The sequence below is a fragment of the Sitophilus oryzae genome, unplaced genomic scaffold (genome assembly GCF_002938485.1).
Source record: "Sitophilus oryzae breed Bouriz unplaced genomic scaffold, Soryzae_2.0 scaffold_1436_pilon_pilon, whole genome shotgun sequence".
Lineage (NCBI taxonomy): Eukaryota > Metazoa > Arthropoda > Insecta > Coleoptera > Curculionidae > Sitophilus > Sitophilus oryzae.
In genome coordinates, this window is record NW_022146100.1 from 2,551,247 (window position 1) to 2,568,655 (window position 17,409).

General features: G+C 29.0%; 1 protein-coding gene across 1 annotated transcript in view; it reads right to left on the minus strand.

Annotated features, from left to right (window-relative positions):
* The window catches only part of LOC115876549, a 108,486-nt gene that overhangs the window by 19,337 nt on the left and 71,740 nt on the right, over positions 1-17,409 (minus strand). Inside the window, exon 5 of the mRNA XM_030892360.1 lies at positions 273-471. Within this exon, the coding sequence (XP_030748220.1) occupies positions 273-471 (199 nt within the window). The remainder of the gene's footprint in view (positions 1-272; positions 472-17,409) is intronic.

Below are 17,409 nucleotides of genomic sequence, written 5' to 3' on the forward strand. Positions count from 1 at the left end.
TTCCAATCATAAGCAAAATTTACTACAAATTTGTACTACACTCATTTGGTACCTTTGTCTATTTTGTTTCGCATTGGCATTCGCATTTTCGCATTCCAATAATAATCTTCCAGTCATATACTTCAGGCTAGACAGTTTTAAAAATTGAATATTATGTTAGTTACCAAACCAATCCAAACATGGCAAGTATTTTAATGTTTTTATTTAAAAAATATCGTATTGTGGCTTGTTAAAGAACTTATTATTGAAATGGTTATTATAATTATTCTTACCTCTAGCGGGAATTGGATCCTTAACATTGGTGAAAGTAATGTCGGTATCTTCTTGATATAAATCACCAATTTGAGCGACACATTTCAAAGTTAATCGGCCGTTGTGAAAATGTGTTGGATAAAGAACCATCTCCAAGTGTGACTCGCTCGTGAATAGTTCTCTAGAAGGTTTCTTCCTCGTCACGCATCTCTCGCAAACCTGAAATTAAACATATTTTGAATTGATCATTTGTATTTATAAATGCATCTTTAAGATTTCCGATGTAGGAATGAGTTTTCTATAATAATAAAGCACTAAATAGGTAAATTTTTGAAATGACAACTTCATTTGACAGTTATCTTTTACCTTGACTGGTGCTCATAAGTAAATACAGGGCCATAAGAAAAGAGAAATATTTAAAAAGAAATCGGCGATAACTCGTAAACGAGCTAATCAAAAATATCTAAAGTTATTCTTTTGAATGTGGGTTTTAGTGCTCTTCAATAAACCTAAATAGAATTATTCTGTAAAATAATTAGGGAAGCCAATAATTGACCCTATTAAAATTTACATGCGATTTCCTATGTCCCGTCCGACGATGCAAACACCCGGTATATACTATAAAACTATAAAAGCAAATTATCCTATCTGACTTTTACCACAAGCAAAACGTCCTATCTTTTATAATCCTAAAATACAAATAATCCTATGTGCCATTTTATCAAAAGCAAAAAGTCCTATCTGATTTAATAAACAAGTTTACAGTTTAATTGCTTCCAAATAAATAGTATTTAATAGAAAACATACATTATAATGTATTTTCAATAGCCCAGCCTTCTAAGTCGTTCCGTTTTTGAAAATACCGTTTTAATTGCCTCCTGTAAAGTTATTGTTTCAGTAGATAGGAATATTTGCCAGATCACCCGCGATATTAGGCTATACCAGGTAAATTCCAATTTAGGTAGCTTTTATTCTAATTTGAAAAATTGTTCTTTATTTCTAGAAAATGTTAAATATGTCAAAAATCTTACATTTTATTCATATATCTCTTTTATAAAACTCACTTTTATTTTCCTCTCAGAATCCGAAAATCAATTAATATACAGGGTTGTTCACCACATACGACACGGAGTATTGTGGCTAAACGATTAGATTTTTACAAATTGTAAGTTTTGGGTTCGTTGAAGGACTATTAGATTACAGTTGAGGGTTGGAACCTTTGGTGTTAAACAGCAAAATAAAAACACTAAATCACCACAATACACCAAAACACTTTTACTTTTACACTGACACGGCAGTGTAAAAGTAAAAGTGTTTTGGTGTATTGTGGTGATTTAGTGTTTTTATTTTGCAGGACTATTAGAGCTACAATTTAAAAATATTTTTACAAGATATAGAGTGTCCTAAATAAGTAAAAAATATTATAGTTGTATTTTTTAAATGGAACACCCTGTATATTATTCTATTTTTGGACTTTACGATTGAGATAAAGGTAAGTTTGATTAAGGTTTATCACACTTACTTTACCGTTTTTGAAATATTTTCAATTTTATGAAATTACAGTAAAAATTTTAAAGCTTCATTTCTCCAAGGGTATCAAAGTTTTTAAAACTGAATATTTACTGAAGATTATTTATTGATCAGATATTGTGTTGCAATAATAAAAATTTTACTACCTTATACAGAGTGTCCAATAATTTATATTAAATAATTACTAGCTTTAAATGGCAATAACTTGTTTAATTTAAATGGAACACCCTGTATATTTTACGTGAATCATATGTATAATTTAATTATCTATCAAATTATATTATACCATTTTTTACCTATCTCTTCAAGTTTTCGTAGAAAATGCATTTTCTTATAATTTAGACCTGATTTATCACTATACCCATGGAATATTGACATTATAGATTTTTTTAAAGCAACATAGCAACATATATGTACAAAATGTACAGGTGGTAAATATTGAAATCCCATTGGTATACAAAAACAACTATTTAAATCTTTGTAAAAGAGTATACCAATTAAATATACCACCATTATTTCCGACCAAAAATTAGTTAATTACATACTTTTAAATTGTTTTAATTAATAAAGTATTCTAAATAAATGTGGATTTGGCTCAGAAATCAATATAATAAAATGATATGAAAATGAACGTCTCTGTTTTTATAAATAAGCATGCGTCAAGAAATGAAATAAAATTTATAAGGTGTTACTTTTTACCACACTGTCTAATACACACACAAAATTCAGTTTTTTAGTATTTGGAGCAATTATTATTAATCAACGTAAACAGTCAATTAATGTAGTTTGAATACTGAGATCATATTAATTGGTCCTCTTTAACAAAAAAAATAAACAAATAATTGACAAAACAATAAAAATAGTTTGATTTATTTTTCATTGAAATAAGGGAACTATATCGACAATATTAGTATCTGTACCTTTGAAAATTTGTTACATCTTTAAAAATAATCGAAAATGTCAATATTCCATATGTATAGTGATAAATGAGGTCTAAATGATAAGAAAATGCATTTTCTACGAAAACTTGAGGAGATGGGTAAAAAATGGTATAATACAATTTAATAGACAATTACCTTGTGCATCTGATTCACGTAAAATATATAGGGTGTTCCATTTAAATTAAAAAAGTTATTGCCGTTTAAAGCTAGTTTTTTTTTAATTTAATATAATTTTTGGCCACTCTGTAGAAGGTAGTAAAATTTTTATTATTGCAATACAATATCTGATCAATAAATAATCTTCAGTAAATATTTTGTTTTAAAAACTTTGATTCCCTTGGAGAAATAAAGCCTTAAAATTTTTACTGCAATTTCATAAAATTGAAAATATTTCAAAAACGGTAAGGTTTAAGTATGATAAACCTTAATCAAATTTACCTTTATTTTAATCGTAGAATCTAAAAATACAATAATATACAGCGAGTTCCATTTAAAAGAAATACAACTATAATATTTTTTACATATTTGGGACATTCTGTATCTTGTAAAAATATTTTTAAATTGTAGCTCTAATAGTCCTTCAACGAACCCAAAACTTACAATTTGTAAAAATCTAATCCTTTAGCCACAATACTTCGTGTCGTATGTGGTGAACAACCCTGCAAAGGGTGTTCCATTACAAAAAACACAACTTTGATTTATAACTTTTTTGGGGACACCCTGTAAACTCTCTATATTTTTAAAAAGTGCTCTGAATTAATCTACATAATATTATGCTCACAAAATTTAATTTCAATACAAATACTGTCGTTCTCCTTGGAGCCTGTACATTAAATTTAATTACTGTTACATAAATATTTTGAAATTATTTAGTAAGGTTAAATAAAGTTAAAGAAGTAACTAAATATATTATAACAGAGAGAGAGAGTTTGTTTTAAATTCTTTAACTCGTCACCATACTGAACATTCTAAATTAAATAAAGTTCTCTCTCGAGATCAGTTTCTAAACGAAGACCTGTTCGTCTCGGATTTCCCGCATACACGTAATTAATAATTGAAGCTCGGTAGACGTTACACTTCCGGTAAACGCCTTATAGAGACGTAAGATAAACCTTAAGAATGTTACAAGTGCTAGGGAATTTCAAAGATTAAACAACTTAAATATTTTAGATAAGTATTTGCGAGGTATCTGCGAAATCTTTCGAGTTTATTTTGTTTGTATTATTTGGTACTTATACTCTGTCGTTGTTGATACAGCATAATTTTAATTTTCGGTAAATATAAACATAAATCTAGGTCACTAAAACTCCAACATTGCTGTTGAAAGTTCACTATCGCTGAAGTTATAAGACAATAATTATTATATCTGATTAATAAATGTAAAGACAGTATGAACCGAGACAACGGTCCAATTCCTTCAAGTTCTTTGTTCCTACTACTCTAGTGGTGGACATCTAACTGTTACGCTCGGTGTGTTCTGACTCGGTGGGCTAGATCTTGCCACGCCCACTCTGGGCCCACTGAGCGAGTATATAAACGCTCCAATTGTAGATTGTATTTTAGTTTATAATCATCTGCTGATGATGCTAACATGGTTAGCGAAACGCGCGTCCAGTGTAAAAGTAAAAGTGTTTTGGTGTATTGTGTTGATTTAGTGTTTTATTTTGCTGTGTAACACCAAAGATTCCAACCCTCAACTGTAATGATAATGTCATGTCATTTATACAGTAAAATAAAACACTAAATCAACACAATACATCTGCTGATGATGTTAACATGGTTAGCAAAACGCGCGTTCAATGCAAAACATTTTTGGTGTCTTGTGGTATTTTTATTAAATCATTACCTATACATATAGAAAAAATATTTTCATGTAAAAAATAAATAAAGTCTAAGGAAAAAGTAAATTTTTATCGACATTATTATGATTAGATAAACAGCCATATTTTTCCCGATATTCATAAACCAAGAATCTTATTTTTTTCAAACCCACGACTATAACCAATGTAAATTATTCCAAAAGTATTTTCGGAGTTGTTTGAAACCTTTCTTCCATTTTTGGCGGTCGATAACTTCTGTTATATAAGAGAACACACAACGGAGGTTATGAATAAGAAAGTGTATGCTAATATCCTACGTAATAACCATTATTTAGGAGAGTATTTTGTAATATTTATTTCAGAATAATATTTCCTTCATGCATAAAATACCTTTCTTTAAAAGCAAAATTTAGGTTTGTATGTAATATTGAAAGTTATTTTACAATTCTGTCTTAAGACTTTTAACACATTTTCCACCTGTAAAAACTTTCTCATTTTACAGGCCGATACTATAGACAGAGCAAATATGGTGTTATGGACAGTGTAGTGTTCTTTTTATAACTACCACTGCGAACGGCGGCTTTTCATCGGAGAGCAGTCGTGGGTAAGGTATTTCACTAGAGAGAAAACTAATCAATAACAATAAACAAAAAAAATACAGATATTGGGCGCCAGGCATGTACAGAGAAAGAAAACACAGTTGTATATTACTTAAAACTAATGACTATATTTATTCATGATGTTCGTTGCTGATACATGACATTGTAGAGTTCTAGTGAATATGTAGTGGTTATATGTCAAAGAAAGTGGTGGTAAGAGTTGTACTAAATATCTATGAAAACAACTATGATAAAATACAAGACATGTAAAGTTTAAGAGAATATATGAAATGTAGCATTACTTTAATTAATTTGATATATTTTATATGATGTTAGTGCAATAATAATATCTATAAAAAAGTAATACTATTACAAGACATAATGCAATGAAACCTAAGATCTAAATTATATTTTAACTACTAAATCGACAGGAATGTTCTTAACAATCTAACCACTCAACATAGTCTATACGATATTATTTAAGATGTACGTTATTGTTTAAGGCTGTAAATGTTTTGAATGTTAAATGCAAAACTATAACTTACATCTACACTTAGCTGTTCTTTATGCAATCCTGCTTTAAACAGTAACAGCGTGAGGTGGTCTCGCATCTCTGTACTCAGCCATCCAACACAACCAAAAGGGCCAGAATGAGGACACCATGACTTGATACACCCGTAACTAACTAGCTTATAGCTGGGAACGAAGCAGCATGGGACTCAAGCTACATCTACGCTGTGGCACTTATATGTAAAAAAAAATCAATCTTACTGGGGACACTCGTCCACAGGACATCCGTACATAAGATAATGTCCGTACATAAGACACTACCCGTACCTTGGACACAGTCCGTACCTTGGACCCTAAAAATATGAAACTCTTGTTTAAAACCAAACAAGGTCTAATAAACAAAATAAACCCACCTCGAAATACTTCCGAGGGCTCAATAAATAATAAACAACATGTCCTTTCTTCCATGTGACATTCTGGAGGACAAAAGAAAAGGGACGCCAACGTGCCAGCAAAACACAAATACAAGTTGGGACATCCGTAACTCTACCCTAAAAATATTCAATAATAATATCGGATCTATAAAAGGTAATAACTCATCTTTACCTGTAGCCTCGAAATAGCAGCTGATTCAAATTATACAGCAAGATTTAAATAATCACCATTTCTAAAAGCTGGGATACAACAGAGCGTCAAAACAAAGTGAGGTTAAGCACGGAGAGAGTTGACAGAAGCGATGTTGACAGCGCCTCCTCAGACCGATAACAGGGTTGTGTCGAACGATAACAGGGTTGGCGACTAGGGAACGTAAAAATTACGCGTCAAATAAACTATCCGGCCTGAACGAGAGGGAATACGGTGATGATAGGCCAGACATATATTATATATAAAAAAGACATGTAACGAACTAAAAACGTTACAACAGTGGTATACCGATCTGGACATTAAAACTACGTGGTCTGGATTTTAACGTGTAAGAGAGTGATCTGTTAGTGTCTTGCATTGATACAAAATTCCTAAATTAATTTTTTATTATTTTATTATTATAGGAGCTACAGATGCCCGACGCACTATTGCCGGACCCTGTAATTGCAAATACCTAAGCAAATTTGGTAGAATTAAAAATATATTTTTAACTTTTTGTTTGCAGCTATCGCTAGTATCGCTCTTCCTCTCCTATGTGTAAAAATATTATATAGGAATATATAAAATATAAACGTTATTAAAAATAGAACTGAGAAAAATCGAATTTAAATAATAAATCAAACAAAAAAATCCTCCCTATGCCAAATTAAATGAAAATCAACTTCTAAGCATAATAAATGGCTAAAATTATTATTCCACTATTAAACTGCCTGCCGTAGCTAGTTTATTTATTATCTGGAGCCGGCAGAGGCTAAATCTCCTCATTAGTTTTAGTTTTTTATTTGGACTAAGCTGCCCCCGAGCTCAATCTCAAACGCCTTCCTGCAACATGCATTGTGAAATACTGCGCCGCAGTGGAGGATTATTATGTTGGTTTTTGGTCTATTGGGAGCGGTAAAAAAGTTTAAATAAAAAGTTTCTTTTGAAAATCGACATTAAATTTTATTTAATATGTAGGTAATTAAAATTTTTATCTTTCCAAAAAAATCCTTTATGGGTATTTCGCCACTAAAAAAAATACATTAATCAAAAACGACTATCCACCATATTTTATTGACAAAACGTTAAACGAAATACAAACCCCAAATCATAGACACAATGATAACAATACACAATATATACAACTTACAATTCCATACATACGAGGCGTTTCGGAAAAAATAAGAAGGATGTGAAAATAATATAACATACGAACATCTTTCAAAACACAAAATACACTTAGATCCATTTTATCACATATTAAACCAATGAATACAGAACAACAAACAAAAAATGAAATATACCAAATACCCTGTGAATGCGATAAATTTTACATTGGTGAAACATCTAGACCCTTAAATTATAGAATTAAAGAACATAAAAATTATTTAAGAAAGGGAGATTTTCACAAATCTAAGATTTGTCAGCATTCTTGGGACACAGGGCACAGAATAAATTTTAATAACGCCAAAATTATAATGAAAGGAGCGATAGCCTCTAAAAGAAAAATAAAAGAGGCTTTTTTAATTCAATCTAATAAAAATAAATGTATTGCTCATGCATCTGTAGATGTTAGTAATGTATGGCAATCGCTTGTTTGATTTTAAAGAACAATAGATACAACAAGATAAATAAACATAACATACGTATAATTTAAAAATAATCATACAGAAAGTTTGGGGCTTTTTGGTTTTACCTTATTAAGTAATCGTTATCAGGTAGTAATTGTTAATTTTGAAGTTTAAATATCAAGTTAAAAATGTCATTTTAAGAGAACGTCAACGGTTTCTTGTAGACGTATCTGTTTTAAAAAAGTAAAGTGTTCTCGAATAGTTGAATTTAAATATTTTAAATAGTTTTTGTCTTTATTCGTTGTATTTGTTTGCTTCCGACGACGGAAAGAGATAACTTTCCGAAACGTTAAGCATTTTTTTTGCTTTGTTAGGCAAATTTGTATTACTGTAAACATAACTTATGATAAGCAGCGTCCGTTTAGGTTTAACGCAGAAGTGTTTACAAAAAATAATTATTTTATTTTGGAGATTTTCTTGCAGTGCAGTGGCGAAATACCTATAAAGGATTTTTTTGGAAACATGAATCCGCCACATAGCTATAAACATTTTTTAAAATTTTTATGTTGCGCCATCAATTTTGTAATATACAGGGTGGCGCCTCTCATATGGTCACGCGTCGCGGTGAATCCCAGAACAACGGTAGTTTATATTGAATGAAAATTTTGGGACATATGGTTTTTCCAAAAAACTTACGCATCAAAGTTGTGGTTTTGGTAATGGAAAACCCTATATGTTAAGTGCTTTTCGGATTCTAGCAAAAAAGGTGAGTTTCATAAAATAAGCATACGTATAAAATGCAAAGTTCTTGACATATTACACATTTTATGAAATTGAAGAATAAATTTCAATAACAGCTACCTAAATTGTAATTTACCCTGTATATGTTGGTATTTAGTTCAAATAACTACAGTATGTTAAACTAAATTAAAACTTGACCCAAGACGTTATACAGTGTAAGACAAAATTAATATTGAACATTAGTTACTATTAAAAACAAGTTACTCTTTCATTTTAAATTAAACACCAAGTATATTATTCCGATTTTGGAATGGAGAATTCTTTCTTCAGAAATATTTATTCAAAATACTATAAGGTATTTCTTTATAGTACAGGAATACATATAAAATACTTTATATTCAGGAATACGTATAAAATACTACCACTTAGACAAGGATTTTCCTGGATATTTGCATTTTTATACAAAATCATAAAGTCAGTAGATTTTTATTATTTGGTGAAGTCTATGATAAAATATTCAACGACAATAAAAAGATACACCTTTGGAACATACTTTAATTATTACAGAATTAAAACTAGATATAAACAAGACAGGAAGCATTTTTTTTGTCACATAATTATACAAAAACTGGTTAGATGAAATCAAATTCAGTCATGCTCAAAACGCTTACTTTCTTATTCGCAGCATTAAATTATTCTCTTTTTAAAATATCATTGCATGTTCGGAGGCATATCTTGGAGTTATACTTCGAAAAGCAGCCACAATCATTTCTGTCATGTTTCCGACAATAGTTGGTCGAGTTTTGCAAACCCTGTCTTTAACATATCTCCATAAAAATGTCCAGACTAGATAGATCAGGAGCTAACTATCATAAATTTAAATATTATATTAATGTATGAATGTACTCTGCAGCCACCCATTAATAGAATCATATCACTTCTCTCTGGTGTACGATTAGTTTCCATTTTCGGCAAATTTCTCAATTTTTTTAACTTTTTATTTTAACACAAAATGATAACTAGTTGTTAAAATGTAAATAAAATTTTAGACACTCTGTATAAGGTAGTATAATTTTTATTATTGCAACACAATAACTGATCAATAAATAAACTTCAGTGACTATTTAGTATTAAAAAGTTTGATACCATTGGAGAAATAAAGCCTTAAAATTTTGACTGCAATTTCACAAAATTGAAAATATTTCAAAAACGGTAAGGTTTAAGTGTAATAAACCTTTATCAAATTTACCTTAATTTTAATCGTAGAAACTAAAAATGTAATAATATACAGGGTGTTCCATTTAAAAAAATAAAACTTTGATATTTTTTATTTATTTGGGACACTCTGTATCTTGTAAAAATATTTTTAAATTGTAGCTCTAACAGTCCTTCAACGAACCCAAAACTTACAATTTGTAAAAATCTAATCGTTTAGCTACAAAACTCCGTGTCGTATGTGGTGAACAACCCTGTATAATAGTAACTTGCTTTTAAAGATGACGAAGAAGTTTTAATTTGATTTAAAGTACAATAGTTATTTTAACTACACATAGGCTAAATTAAATAAATTACAATTTAGGTAGCATTATTGATTTTTTGCATTTTTAGAAATTGTCAAATATGTCAAAAGCCTTATGTTTTAAACATATGCTTCTCTAATGAAATTCGCTTTTATTTTTCCTAATAAGTGTGAATTTAGTAACACTGCACAAATTTTTTCTATGTTAAATCAATTCCTAATTTTCTTCTCTATCGAATTAATAGCAAAATAATTTTACGACTTTTTATTGATACTACCCTGCCACTTATCATATTCCAATAAGTTTTTCATTCCTATTATAATTTATCAAAATATGATTTATCGATCTTTATGAGTCTTATATTACTGTGATAGATTACAGCTTTCCAAATTGTATAATATGGAAATGACTTGTTTTCTCTTGAAAAATCCAAAAATGATGGATAGCGCTTTCTTAATATACGGTTTCTCAAACAGCAATCACAATAGTTTCCAAAAGATTACTTGAAGCCTTTCATATTTTATAGTCTGCTTTAGGAGGAACGAATATTGATATTCTGGTCTACTTTATAACGACATTTTGTTATAAACTGAAAAACTGTAGATTTCATTTACTATTTTGATATAGTTTGTATAGTAGTTGTTATATTCTGAATTTAAGTTTAAATAATTAGATTTTTTTAAACCTACTAAAATAGTCTCATGGAAACTATTAAAATAGTAACAATTTATTATTACTATAAATAATATTAAAAAAATATTCCATTAAACTGTTTAGTGCGATTTTTTTTGCCTCTTATAGCTATTTTATTAGTTTTATATTAATAGTTTTTCTTTATTAGTACATTTTATAATCACTTATACAGGGTTGTTCACCACATACGACATGGAGTATTGTAGCTAAACGATCAGATTTTTACAAATTATAAGTTTAGGGTTCGTTGAAAGACTATTAGAGCTACAATTCAAAAATAATTTTGCAAGATACAGAGTGTCCCAAATAAGTAAAAAATATTATAGTTGTATTTTTTTAAATGGAACACCCTGTATATTATTCTATTTTTAGATTCTACGACTGAAATAAAGGTAAATTTGATTAAGGTTTATTGCACTTAAACCTTACCGTTTTTGAAATATTTTCAATTTTGTGAAATTTAATTAACAACTCCTTTACGAACTAACAACTCCTTTACGACCTCATTTTTAGATTTCTCGCACTTTATTCCCTACAAGAAATTTATTAAGTTAAATATAAGTAAAATTCAACCAAATGGTGGTTAATTTTCCGTGGTTAATGGTTTTTTCTCCTTCTTATGCTACTTGGGATATGCCATACGATAAAAAGAGAGTTAAAGAGAGTTTGCTTAGAAATAAAGATCGATCCATTTTTACAGGATGTTTGATGAGGAAGCACCACAAAAATTTGGCCAAACATTTTTCGGGCAGAAATTATCTTCACAACATTTTTTTCGATAATAAGGTATTTCGACTGTTTATAAAAATTAAAGGTATGCATTTAAAATTTAAAAAACAATAACAAAGTTTCATATTTAATTGAAACCTTACGCGAAATAAACTTTTAAACAAGACATCTCGTCTCCAAATTTAAATTATTGTACCAGGAGTGGAGATAACCAAATTTTAATTCTGGGCAAAAATAAATTTTCACAATTTACCACTTTAATATAAAGTTTTGCGAGACACCGTTCGTTGTTTAATCATTTTAAAACGTGTAGATGGAAGGGGCTTGAATTTACTTCGTTTTTTTCTTTGTCTTTCCCCTTTTATAGAACGTCGTCTAGTTAAATTTAATTATGAGCGACACTAGAGAAGGTTTTCGCAATATTTTCCTTACTAATTATTTGCGTGTTAAATTATGCTTCGCTGGCCATGACTGCTTTTAGCATAGAGAAAAATGTTTACTAAAAAAATGTATTTTTTTCTTTTACGGAAATGTGTATGATTAGGAAATAAGTAATTAATTATTATGCTTATATACGTTACCGTTGATGGAGCTGAGGCTTGGTAGGGTTTATACAGGGTTGTTCACCACATACGACACGGAGTATTGTAGCTAAACGATGAGATTTTTACAAATTGTAAGTTTTGGGTTCGATGAAGGACTATTAGAGGTACAATTTAAAAATAATTTTACAAGATACAGAGTGTCCCAAATAAGTAAAAAATATCAAAGTTGTATTTTTGTAAATGGAACACCCTGTATATTATTACATTTTTAGTTTCTACGATTAAAATAAAGGTAAATTTGATCAAGGTTTATTATACTTAAACCTTACCGTTTTTGAAATATTTTCAATTTTGTGAAATTGCAGTAAAAATTTTAAGGCTTCATTTCTCCAAGGGTATCAAAGTTTTTAATACTAAATATTTACTGAAGTTTATTTACTGATCAGTTATTGTGTTGCAATAATAAAAATAATACTACCTTATACAGAGTGTCTAAAAATTTATTTTAAATAATTATTCAAATATCAAACGGCAATAACTTGTTTAATTTAAATGGAATACCCTATATATTTTACGAGAATCAGATGCACAATTTAATTGTCTATCAAATTATATTATACCATTTTTTACCTATCTCTTTAAGTTTCCGTAGAAAATGCATTTTCTTGTAATTTAGAACTTATTTATCAATATACCCATGGACTATTGACATTTTAGATTATTTTTAAAGATGTACCAAGTTTTTAGAGAGTACAGATACTAATATTGTCGATATAATTCGTTTATTTCATTAAAAAATAAAAAAACTGTTTAAATATTTGTTAAAGAGGACCAATTAATATGATTCCAGTATTCAAACTACATTAACTGACTGTTTGCGTTGATTAATAATAATTGCTCCAAATACTAAAAAACTGAATTTTGTATGGGCATTAGACAGTGTGATAAAAAGTAACACCTTAAAAATTATATTTCATTTTTTAATGAATGCTTATTTATAACAACAGAGACTTTAATTTGATAAGTTATTATTATATTGATTTCTGACTCAAATCCACATTTATTTATAATAATTTATTAACGAACACAATTAAGTATGTAATTAATTAGTATATGGGCGGAAATAATGGTGTTATATTTAATTAATGGTATACTCTTTTATAAAGATTAAAATAGTTTTTTTTTGCATACAAATGCGCTAGTAATATTATCGTTTTGCTAAAAACGATAATATTACTAGTCTGTACATTTTGTACATTTGTTGCTTTAAAAACAATCTAAAATGTCAATATTCCATGGATATATTGATAAATGAGGTCTAAATTATAAGAAAATGCATTTTCTACGAAAACTTGAAGGGATAGGTAAAAAATTGTATAATACAATTTGATAGACAACTTAATTGTGCATCTGATTCTCCTAAAATATACAGGGCATTCCATTTAAATTAAAGAAGTTATTGCCGTTTAAAGCTAATAGTTATTTAAAATAAATTTTTAGACACTCTGTATAAGGTAGTATTATTTTTATTATTGCAACACAATAACTGATCAATAAATAAACTTCAGTAAATATTTAGTATTAAAAACATTGATACCCTTGGAGAAATGAAGCTTTAAAATTTTTACTGCAATTTCACAAAATTGAAAATATTTCAAAAACAGTAAGGTTTAAGTATAATAAACCTTGATCAAATTTACCTTTATTTTAATCGTAGAAACTAAAAATGTAATAATATACAGGGTGTTCCATTTGAAAAAATACAACTTTGATATTTTTTATTTATTTGGGACACTCTGTATCTTGTAAAAATATTTTTAAATTGTAGCTCTAATAGTCCTTCAACGAACCCCAAACTTACAATTTGTAAAAATCTCATCGTTTAGCTACAATACTCCGTGTCGTATGTGGTGAACAATCCTGTATGAATAAACAAAATGAAAGAAGCAAAAAATTAAGGCCTTGAAAACCCTACATATATGCTTATTCTCTGCATTAAGTTCATCAAACCAAAGGAAACAGCCATTCGAGGACCGGTTTCGGAGATTTATCTCCATCGTCAGGCCGACTCTGCTGTAACCCTCGATCTGACAAACGAAAAGCAGAGAATAGCATTTGAGTACAAAACGTACTACGAGGCCTCACTCAAAAACTCATCGACATTATCTGTTCTAAGTATATTTGAGAATCTATCAAGCTGTGGTACATAACCATCCCTCATCACTTTGATTAATTAATCCATGATTTATTTTAGTCCCTGGGCAATAATTCAACTTAAATTTTAATACTAATTTAGTAGAAACAGTGAACTCGAGGCAATACCGAAAAATAAATCTCCCATACACGCTGTTTTCATTAAAATTTATTGGCTACCCTTGCATGGTCTGAATTTTCAATATGTATTAACCATTTGTCTTTAGAGCTTTCTCCATTATTTATTTTCAAATATTTTTGTTTCGTTTTCATACTTATTTATTGGCTACTGTAGTTTTTAAATGTAACATGTAGTTTCTGTCTGTCGATTTATTTTATTCAACTAGAGTTAGCGTCACAGCTTGAAACGTGCATCAAGTAATATTTTTAGAGTATGTGTGTGTATATTTGATTAAGACTATATCTATACCGTAATTTGGTAATAGACAATAAAGTTTAAACTTGGGTATTAGCATCTGATTTTTAAAAATAATCGATATAATATTTATTATAAAAAATTTGGGTAAAATATTTGGAAAAAACAACTGGAACGTAATTAAACTGTTTTATTTTAATATTTAAAACAATGCAATTAAACGTATAACTTTCGTCTCGATAATCGAAAGGCAATTAAGCGACAATTAAATTTAAATTAAACGTAGCTTTAAATTGTCAGATTCATGCGATAAAACGGAAACAACTTTAGATAACGATTTTAAAACTCGGATATATATATTTTAAAATAACAATTAAATTAATACAGTTATATTTCAATTTTAGAAAGGTTTAATGTTTTGTAAAAATATTTTGTATTTATAAACTTATTAATATCGTAAAATTATTTTTATTATGTTGTCTTTTCGCGAAATAAAAACAGTAATTTTTGAAAAAAAAAGAATCTACATACTGCCAGAGTTTCTTCCTTCTATTGTGAGCTGCTTCTTCCCACCCATTCTGCATGTTAATCCCCTTTAAGTTTCGGTAAACGAGTTCATTGGCACAATGAAAAGTATTAATTAACTCTATGAAATTTAAGTTCATTAAATCAATGAACAGTGTTCATTAATTTGAAGAACACATTTATTGGTACAATGAACAGATTTCATTAATATAATGTACCTAATCCTTATATTAATGAACCGTTATCATTAATACAATGAAATAATTTCATAACCTATTTAGTTATACACTTAAAAATCGACACCAGAGAATAGGTACATTAAAGAAATGCTAACTTCATGTTAAAAAATGGAAACAGACGCCACCTGGTGTCGCCTGACAGTACTAGCTAAATTAAGGGGAATTGGAGGGGCGGGGCTTAAAAAAGGGGAAATTTTAAAAAAAATATTTTTATAAGTATCACTGACTTACTGTTTAAAGTTAATAAACATATTTTTTATTACTTTAATATAATTTAATGTATTAAAAAATATGTCTATTAACTTTACACAGCAAATGATATTATTAAAGGCTTATTATTTTCAGAGAAAATTGATAGTAAATAAATTACACATTAGTAAACAATATCATTTATTTTTTAGAGCTGCGATTTATATTACAATAATATTGAAATATATATATTTTTTTAACAATGAAAAATAATATCCCGGAACCTGAAAAAGAAAGATGATCAATTAATGACTTAAATTAGTTCAAAATACATTTTGCAAATAACTAGTGAATTGGAAAGATAAACATACTATTAAAAAGACATTTTAGCCCTTAAATATTTTGAATCACTTTATTATTGTGTTGTTAATATAATAGAAGAAATAATTACAGCTGGGGGTTGGAACCTTTGGTGTTACACAGCAAAATAAAACACTAAATCAGTACAATACACCAAAACACTTTTAATTTTACGCTGGGCGCACGTTTCGCTAACCATGTCTGCCATCAGCAGATGATCAAGACTGAGTCTTGAGGTATATTTATTTATATATCTGTACTAACTATATTTTTTTCTATAATACATAATTTTAGATATAACTATTTCCAACAAAAAAAAATCTTGAAAATAGTTAACTTTGGAAGCGCAAACAAAACATAATTTTACTCATCAGTAGATCTGATATTGCCTATTACACCAGATATGGTATCGCTCCGCCAGCAGTTTTTAAAGGTTAGGTCATTGTCTACCCATATGTTACATCCAAATAGATAATACTTGGCTATATTTTCGAATTTCGCGTATATATATTTATATCTCTCTCTGCAATATAATGGGCCGCTCCATTAATATTTATCTGTTATTTTAACATTTACGCCAAAAAAATTCATTTGATTTTAATAACCCCCTAAGCGTTTCCCTGCAAAAGGAAAATTCGATTCTTCCTGCAATTTTTGCAAAAGCTTTCTAATTGTGGGGACGAGTTTGAATTCGAGATAAAATCTATTTATCAAATTCCTGACCACTTCGAAAAAGTCGTTGAGCTTTTCGACAGCAGTCTCACGTGGTCGTTTCTTTCCAGAGAGGATATCATTTTATCGGGGTTAGTTTTCAGCCTTTTTTTTATCTTCTGTGTGAATTTTTTTATAGCCGATACGCTAACTCCGGTATAAAGAAATATCCGCTCAAGTTTACGTTTAAGCGGCAACTCAAGCGAACTCTCTGTAGCTTCTTCATCGCAAACCCTATTATGAACACAAGGAAATACACCAAATGAGATTTCATCCACGTTATTATTAACTTACCTATATAAATTAGCTATTATTTCTCTTGTCTGACTATGTAGCGTCTTACCCTTAACAAATTTATTCGTTTTAAAACACAAATATACGATCAAACTTGATATTAATAATTAAAAACTACGAACGAAAAACATTATAACAAGATAACAAAACAATAAAACACAACTTAACTATCAAATATACTAAAAATATAGGAATAAAGTTTAGGATAACCGGTATAAAATAATGAAATAAAGTAATAATGATCAAAAAAATGACACCGCCACTGGATATTTCAATAGTATTCAATATTCCTACTCTTTTCAGAAGAGACCGTGAAGTTGGGGATAAAGCAAGCGAATAGGAAAGGCGTAAAAGCCATGACAACCGCGTGGTAACAAATCCTGTGACGTACTCTCGCCAATCATGTTCGATGAATAGGCGGCCATGCGCGGCGATGCCGGTTTGCCA